At 36.2% G+C, this 9,866-nt stretch overlaps 1 protein-coding gene across 1 annotated transcript; it reads right to left on the bottom strand.

The window, feature by feature from the left end:
• Positions 1-5,311: 5,311 nt before the first annotated feature.
• On the bottom strand, positions 5,312-7,752 carry LOC147292825 (uncharacterized). Its single transcript, XM_086230936.1, has 5 exons — positions 7,662-7,752; positions 7,239-7,302; positions 6,216-6,583; positions 5,914-6,077; positions 5,312-5,779 (listed from the first exon to the last, which is right to left on the bottom strand). Exons 1-5 carry the CDS (start codon positions 7,750-7,752, stop codon positions 5,312-5,314), a joined length of 1,155 nt encoding a protein of 384 aa, XP_086087062.1.
• Between the last annotated feature and the right edge of the window lie 2,114 nt (positions 7,753-9,866).

The following is a 9,866-nucleotide window of genomic DNA, read 5'->3' on the forward strand; positions in this document are numbered from 1 at the left end:
AAAATGAGTTAAGACACACTCTAGAGACTTCACTTAAACTCTTGTTGTTGGGTGTGTGAGACCTTACTATATCTCATAATTGGATATCATAATTTGACTAAATAGTTACTCGGTAAAGACGATTAATGTCTGTTAGAGAACTATTGTTTATTTGTGTCTTTGTTGAGCCGTTTGAGCCAAGACACAAAAATTGGGCCAGGTTGGGCAGAGATATAAATTGATATATGATTTATTTGAAAATAGTTTATGTTGATGATTGATTGATTTATTGCCTATATTGCATGATGAATTGGCATGGCAACTAAGCATGATAATCAATAATTAATAAATTTATTATGTGGATGATTATTGAATATGCTACTTAGAGTGCATTAAAAATTGACATGACATTGAGCATATCAATCATTATCGGATTACACTAATGATATTGAAGTGTTTGGACCACTAACTTGAGACGAAGGGGTCATTGTAACACCCCGAACCTCGAGCCCAATAAACATACTAAAATACTGCCATTTAAATCCCTTTTCAAAGAATGAGTTATGCACTTAATATAATAAGTAAATACAAATAATAAAACAAAGTGCGAGCCCAAAAACATTTATGTAAAATCACTTTCTAAAATAGGTTTAAATCAAATTAAAATGGGTCTCACTGCCTCGTCTTCTCCTCATTGCCTCCTGAGCCTGCTTAACCTGCAAAACACAAATAACCACACTGCACCATATCCATGGTACACCGGGTCATTCAAACAAACAACCCGGTAAGCTCACTAGAGCTCGTATGAGTGAAATAACGAAAAAAATATCCTCAATTTTTGTATTCAATAAATAATCCACAATAAAATCCAAGCATAAATAATAATTATCCACTCACATAATATTTCGATCACCAATGATCCAAGCATCAAGATAATCATAATTCCTCATATCCACATCAAATCCCACCAATAAAAATGTAATAGTCATTCCAACAATTCAAGCTTAATCATCCACCATTAACCTCAAACATAATTTATATGCCTATACCATATCTCCAACTGATTCACGATAATCCAATCCACACATCATATTCCATAATCTCATGGCAAATCATCTACATTCCCATCCTCAAGATTCAAGCCTAGACTTAACTAAATTCTAGCAAACAAATGCATACACGCAAGCAAAGCAACAAATCAAACTATCTAATTTCACTCACATCACTCATTGAAATCCCCAAATTTTAAACCATTTCTTAAATCCATTTTTAAATCATCTCAAAACTGTAAATCGACCTCTGAATAACAAATAATACTCTCAAGTTGTAAAACTATTAAAATGTTTGAAATAAAACGCAATGCTTGACTGAAACTGTCATTTAAAATGTTTACTGAATGAAAAATCATTTCTCAAAATACTCCACAACTGAAACCTCACGCCACACTAGTACATGGGGAACTGCTGGTCATACACTGAGGTAATTAAGCTCGCCACATCCCGTGCATAGGCATGAGCAGGCAGATAGGCTCGCCACTTCCCGTGCAGAGCGAATCAATGCACGGGCAAGCAAAAATGCTCGCCACTTCTCGTGCAGAGCAAATCGATGCACGAGCAGGTAGGAATGCTTGCCACTTCCCGTGCAGAGCGAATCGATGCACGAGCAAGCAGGATGCTTGCCACTTCCTATGCAGAGCGAATCTATACACGAGCAGGCACGAAACTAGGCTCGCCACTTCTCGTACAGAGCGAATCGACGCACAGGCAGGCAGGTATTCTCGCACAAGCTCAATCACAGCATTCTCGAAACTAACTCATAACTTTCATTATTTAATAATATATTAATGCTCCTTGTATTTCTTTTCAGATTCACCTCTACATATGCATCATCATCAACACTTGCTGTGAGAAAATTTATTCTTAAAACATTTATAAAACAAGGTCCACTCACTATTTACTCCGAACTATGCCGAATCCTTTCCGAAATTGATTCCTACTCACGACCCCTCACTTTTTTGCCACTCAAATCATACTAATACTTCCTCAAAAATTAATTTGATCAAATCTGTATAATAATTGCCTAATCATCATTTATTTACCTCGACAATAAACATTCCTTCTCTAATTCAGCAATTATCTTCAGAGCATCTTTAATATTTCCCTTATAATCCCTTAGCCTCAAATCCTCGTCAATTCATTCTTATGATCCAAATTCTACACTTAGCCTCCTCTAACATAAAACAACAAATCACACAAAGCAGACAATTCACCCACGGTACTCAACAATATAACCAGATGAGTTTCACTCACAGTGTAACCACGTGAACAGACCGAAATGCCCTTGGACGGCAACACGCTCGGATAACAAATCCGGCAGCATGACGACATCGGGAATAAGATTTCCTGAGCCCGTGTACCTATTAAGACCAGACAACTAATTAAATACAATTCAGAAACACAATTTGGCCACTAAACGACCGAAACGAGCGGCCGCCACCACACACTGTGGCTGCCCTACCCCAAACAACACACAAACATCAACAAAAATTCACCAAAAGGATTTAGAAAGGTTCCTGGGACCTTAATTGAGCGGAATCGGGTCAAACAACCATTAACCCGCCTCCAAAAGTGGTGGTTCCGATGGTGACAGCGGTGGCACAAACCTCGAGGATCATTTTTGATAACTAGACCGACAGCCAAAAGCCGCCGGAAACGGTCGAAATTGGCAGTGAGGCCGACGGTGGAGATTTGGTTTCCCGAGCTCATTGCTCCGTCGTGGAGCATCGTATGAACGAACGGAGACATGGCTAGACTCACCATGACGAGGGGAACAAAGCCCAGTAGGTCCGGTCATCCAATTTCTGCTAGAATAGTGAGATCTTGGTGGCTTGCTGCACTGTCGTGGGTGGTCGGATGGCTGATCCGAGACCACCAATAGAAAGGTATCGTCGATAGATTTCCAACGCCACCAAGAATGCCTGAATCGGAGGTCGGGAGCGAGAGTTATAGCCGATCAAAGTTTTGTCAAGAGGAGAAGAGGAGAGAGAAGAGAGAATTCGGGAAGAGAGAAAGAGAGAATGCACGGGAGGGAGAGAGAAATCAAGAGAGAGAGAGAGGTTTCTGACTTTTTGGGTTTAAAAACTTACTTTTGTAAAAATTATAAGTTTGCCACTCACTTCAAAGCCCGTATATTTTAAACTGTAACTCCGATTTATGCGTGCTTCGTGTCTACGAACTTGTGGACTCGTGACCTATTCAACGTGCCCAAAGTCAAAAACGAAAGCCCACTAAATTTAAAAGTCAACTTAGGGTCAAGCCCAATTTAAAACGAAAATTAAAATTAAATTAAAACCTTTTTAATTTCCAAATAAATTCTCAAAATAATCAAAATAAATCTTTGTAAAATACGGGGTCTCACAGTCATATAGTGATGACCTTGGGTTCGATCCCCTAAATCCACCGATGGGGTTTACTTAGCGAGCTGTGGCTCCCCAGGGACGATTGTTGTAATATATACAACCGTGTGGTTACTACTTTTAAGAGTAAGCTAGGTTGTTTTGATCTGAGGATCAAATGGTTTGGATGTCTCGCTACCCATTCAGTTTTTACTGACAGGGAGGTAGTTGATACATTTGATAATCGGTTAGTGTGGGTCCACTGTCATTTGTACAGGTATCCATGTGTTGCCTCTTCTGCATGCTAGCTAGGTACACATGCATTAGTGTGCATGACATATAATTCATATGACATCATAATCATTAAAATGTGAATTTGATTGTGACATGTTGATTAATAGTTAAATTATTGGTTAACTATTAAACTGTATGGTGTATGCATGATTTGTAATGAACTTGAGATGTCATTACTTGTTTATTGTTGATAATAATGGTGATGTTTACCAATATTTGAATGTGGTTGTTTATCAGCTTTGATATTACTTCATGCTGAATTATGATAGTTGTTGCCACTATTTGTGTGTGTGATAATCTGGATGTTAAATTCCAGAATTGGTGTTGCAGGGTATTTTTATATATAGTACTGCTAAATGTTATTTGTTTATGTTTGCTTGGGTTGGTTCACCCATACGAGCTTTATAGCTTACCGGGTTTGTTCTTTAACCCGGTGCACCATTCAACTGGGCAGCGGTTGGTTTTGTAGGTTAAATAAGACTGAAGAAGCAATATAGAGGAGATGTGGCAATTGGTAATTCAGAAGTGATTTTTCTCTTTTATTTGTAAAGAGTTTTGTATTTACTTCAGCTCATTAATATTCGAAACAGTTGCACAAGGTTACTATTTATTTATGTAATCTTGGGGGTTGGTTTTTAATCAAACTATTCGATTCATTTATTCTGATGTGTAATTTGCAGTATGATCCAACCCGGTATTTTGTTTTTAAACTCAGCCTTACATTGATTGTTTGGTTCTAAATGCGAGTTGTCGAGCTTCGTAATTTCATCTAGGGCTAAATGGTCATTGTGGTGATGTAACGTACCCGAATCTTCCAGCCCGGGGGTTTGCGGCGTCACACACTGCCAAGCAGTAAAAAACAATAACAATAACAATACACTGAAAATATGAAAAACACAACACAATACAGTAACAAAACACTATCAAACTATAACAATTTGTGATTGCCACTACGAGGCAATAACAATAACGTGATTTAAAAACAAGGGAACCACAACACATGCATGGACTTCACAAACCACCATATTAAAACAAGCATAACAATTTAAAATCATAAGAATAACATAAACCAAAATCGAGAGATGAAAAAATATCATTTCCAAAAGCTAAAACAACATAGTAATAAAATATTACTATGCAACAGTAACAAAATATTACTATCCAAAATATCATTTAATAAATAATTGAAAATTCCTAAGCCAATTAAAAATGAAAACTATGGGCTCCTATTAATAAAGTCACATATTGCCAATGCATGGAGGTGACATTCATAAAATTCCCTCAATTGTTTAAAACCTATAAGCCAATAAACTATTAGGCAGTACCATTATTACTAAAACCTAGAGCAACCATAAAACTAAATTGGCTCTCTACATGTCTTCCGGTTATGACCATCAGGTTTTCCGCAGCGGCTACACTTTCTGGCACGAGCAGCTTCTTCATCTATTCGAACTGTTTGTCTTCAGCCTGCCACAAGGTCTCTTAGTAATAGGAGGCTGAACTATCATAGCATCTTGAATAAAATCATATAATGATTGAGCAATATTTGGAACTTGAAAAATTGGAAACTCATAATTAAGAACCCTTAAAAGACTCAGTTTTGAAATAACTGTCAATGAAACTGTACATTGAAGCTCCATGTCTCTAAATGGCAGCAAAAACATGAGCACAAGAAAACCTTGAAACACACCACTCATGGCATGAACAAAGCTTCTTTTCCAAATCTACACACACAGTCACCTTTCCTTCAACTTGGTAGACATGAGATGAAGATCGAATCACTTTCCAGTGCAAACCAACTTTGGATCTCTCTCTCAACTTCAGTTCCAAATTAGGACAAAGCTCAGTAGACCACAATTCTGCCTCTATTTTTCGATTTGCCATATGCTCCATCACTTTGGTTCTAATGCCTTCAATCATATCTAAAATGGGGAGGGACCTCAGCTCCAAAATCCAAAAATTAAATGACTCGAACATATTTTTGCACATTTCCCCATACCTGTTACCTTTAAAAAAAGCATTAGACCATTTTTCATATGGTGCTTCTGCCAAAAAGTCAATAGCAGGACGACCACCCTCTGCCTCCAGCTTCCTAGCAGATAAGTTAAATGCCTACTCAGTACGTGCATAAGCACAACACATGAACAAATATAAAACCCACTCACGCATATACTTATTGTGCGTTGTCTGATACCAATTTGCAAGGTTACGTTTCAAACGCTGAAAACAAAAACTGTGAAGCTAACCCGGAAAACAGTAGCAATAGCGTTGATGAGACCAGCATTCCAATCAGTAATGAAAGTAACTATCCGATTTTGAGGAACCAAAACATCAACCAACCTTTCCATGAACCACGACCAATTATCTTCAGTCTCTGAATCCACAATTCCAAAGGCAAGAGAATAGAAACCTGCAAAAACAAAGCATTATAAGAAAGCTACGTACTAACTGACAGTAGCAATTAAATCAGACAATTTTAACACTTCAAATCAAAATGAAAACAAACCAAATTCACAAAATACAATCACATTAAAAGCAAATAAATTACCTTCATTTCCCTTCTTTCTAATAGCAGCAAGCAATTGGCCTTTGAACTTGTTTTTCAAAAAAGTACCATCAAGAAAAAGCATCGACCTACATGCCATGAATCCCTTCTTGCAAGCACCAAAACAGATAAAGAGCTTCTGAAAACATTGTGTCTCACTATCCACTTGCAAGTTCGCATCAGTACCATCATTACTCAATGCCAAAGATTTCAGATACCAAACAAGCTGCTTATACGACTCCTTGTCATCACCGTAAACAACATCTTTTGCCAACTCTTTAGCATACCAGGCAGTACAGTATGACACATCTAAACCATAGCTATTTTTAATGTCTTTCACAATATCAATTGGCCTCTTCCCAGGATTAGACCTAATATCTTCAACGACAATATTTTTCACAACACGAGAAACCAATCTTTAAGACTTTGTTTCCCGAATCACACCACGACATGTATGAACATTATTCAAATGCCTAATGTAAAAAGAACCATTGACTCTACAAAGATACGCCCTTACATGCCAATGACAACCATCAGAAAGCTTCTTTAAAGCACTCAGCATACACACGAGTTTTTTAATTTTTAATATACACAAACTTAAAACCCATCTCAATAGCATACTTGCATTCTTCCTAAACTCAATAACACCACCTTCAAATCTTTGACCAACAACACCTTCAATATACCCTTCCTAAGCCTTGGTCAAATAAACCTTCTCCTCATCAGCCTTATTACACCCTAGATAATCATTTTCAACAATTGTTGAATCACTAAAAGAAATCCCACTACTATCAGCAGAACACAAAGATTTGCTACTAGAACCAATGTCAGTAACAAAAATATCAACTATTTGACAATTGAATAATGACAAACACGTAAACAACATCTTCAACTCCTAATCATCTGCCAATACACATCCAGATTGACCACCAAGAACATATTTCAACACAAATGAGCAAATCTTCAACATACTAAACTTTAAACAAATCGAATTGCACAAATCAGAAAAAAATCCAACTAACAGACAGTGACAAAACCACAGTCTGAGAAGAGTAAATAACCCTTGCAACAAGATTTGAATCCATGAAACCTAAAAAAGCAAAAAAAATAAGCAAAACTAAAAAGTTAATGACATGCAATAACAATAACAATAACAATTCAAACAGTACCTATTCTAATGACAATAACAATGAAAAACTAAAACAAATTCCACACCCTAAAATCATAAATCAAAACAAAAAACAAACAGATTTTGAACCTAAAATCTTCAATCAATCTAAAATTTCAAAAATACAAAAATTGAAATCAAACAACAATACAAAAACCATACCAGATGAAGCACAAACTGAGAGAAAGTGAAAGAAAGAGAGATAAAGAGAGAGATCAAGAGAGAGAGAGAGAGAAAGACAGAGAGAGAGAGAGAGAGAGCGAGAGAGACAAAAACCATACCAGATCTAGTAGACAAAGCTTGGTCGATCGAGTATACCAAGTTCAGTTGATCGAGCAGAGACACAGAGCAACTATGATCGCAGCGCGACATTTAAATATAACGATTTATAACAATAAGGGTAAAAATGGCATTTGAAGAAAAAACAGTGGACCGGAAGGAAATTAAGTGAGCCGGCAAAGAGGGAACTGGGCCAAAGTGGAAATCAACAAAACCACTAGGGCTGCAAAGAAAGCCCAAAACTGGGTGTTAAAATCATTAACTTTAAATTATATACTATATAAAGTTAGTAAATTTATAAACTATATATTTATATAAATTATATGGTATTATAAACTATAAACTATATACTTAGCATATTAATGTGATAATAATACATATAAATGTATATAACCATATACTAACCATATTAAATTATTAATGTAATAATATTACATATAAATATATATAACTAAATTTCGGTAATTGTTTCAGATTTTTCGATATATATTTCGGTTTTTTCGATAATAATCGATTCGGTTGCTTTCAGTCATAATATTCGGTAATCGATCGGTTTACCAACTTTTTTCGGTTTTTACCAAAACCAAACCAACTTTTTCGATAATTTTTTTGTTTCGAATTTTCGATTTTCGGCTTGTTAAAATAGATTTACCAGACAAAAAAATTTCAATCGGTAGTCAGTCGGTTCGGTAAATACAAAACCAATGGGCAGCTGACGCAGCGTAACACGCAATTAAGAAATTATAGGGAAAACCAGCGTTAATCCCTAAGATAGAATCTGGAATCCACCAGAGAGATGAGAGAAATCTCAAGGTTTTTCTGATTGAAAATAATAAAACTCCCTCTTACAAACAACCAAAAGGTTGTTTAAATACGTTCAGAACCCTAGACGTTCGAAATTCAAAACGAAAATAAAAATGGAAATAAAGTGCAATTTAGGAAATTTATTCAAAAACACTAAATTGCTTATTTGAAGCCCTAAACGAAGGAATTTGGCCAAAATAGGCCCTCGGTCATCGCCTGTGGCGATGATTTGAATTTGTCTCGTCGTTTCCTTCGAATCGGTATATCATGGGCCCATTTCTGACACTGGGCCGGGCTGAAGCTTGTTTCTTTTTTTGGGCTTCTGGCGATCGAGTTGTTGCATGAACCGTTCTGCCATTTGTTCTAAACAATTTTTAAACAATTTTTTTGTTTCGAATTTTCGATTTTCGGCTTGTTAAAATAGATTTACCAGACAAAAAAATTTCAATCGGTAGTCAGTCGGTTCGGTAAATACAAAACCAATGGGCAGCCCTAGCCGTAATAGACATGTACTCACCCATAAATTCTCTCATCTATTATAGGAGTGATTCTTGCAATCACAAGATTTAGGGGTTTTAGGGTAATAAACGTATTTGACTATAGGAGTAATTCTTGCTAATTATATGGCATCATAAAGGAGTCATGGCAACAACATTTTAGGCATGATTTTTGCTAAACATATTTGAATACCTAATAAGGAGGCATCGCATATTCCATAAATAAATTTAAAAAAAAAATAAAAATAAAAACAGTACCCAAACTATTATCTGACATCAGAAACAAAAAAGCCAAAAAACTTAGATTACCTAATAGGCCTATTTTAAAATGGGATATTGAAAATGGGGATATATCTAAAGGACTCTATTTAAAAAACAGCGCACATGGCTTGGAAAATTGGTTAGTCAAATTAAGATACCCGGTTTTTCTTATATGTAGGATGTGTATTTGATGTAGTCATTGTGTTTATATGATTTTATCAATCAAGGTGACTTAGCAATGTATATGACAATTCCGACATTCTTAATCTAAGGATGCAAGGTCCTGTAATGTTTTATAAAACGTGAAAACCTTAAATAGGTAGCTAAAAAGACTTAATCATGTGCATGGCCTATATGGTTTGTGAGCTTATGTGCTTGTTGGTTAACCTTGCAATAAATAGGATCAGTAATTGCTACAATTGCCAAAGTGTATTTTTTCCTTCAAATCTGGAAAAATGTTTGTCAGACTTCTAAGTTAGTTTTGTTGGTGTCCTAAGTTAGAAAATATTTGTAGAAATATCTTAAACTGTTGAAGCTCATGCATTGCAAGTCCAACGGCACTCCGGTTGACAGGACCGCCCCCGGATTCCACCCTAAAACTCGGAGAGGTCCTGCGGGAATCCAAATTCAAGGAAAATCCTACCG

The sequence above is a fragment of the Dryas octopetala genome, chromosome 2, assembly GCF_963921425.1.
Source record: "Dryas octopetala chromosome 2, drDryOcto1.1, whole genome shotgun sequence".
Taxonomy (NCBI): domain Eukaryota; kingdom Viridiplantae; phylum Streptophyta; class Magnoliopsida; order Rosales; family Rosaceae; genus Dryas; species Dryas octopetala.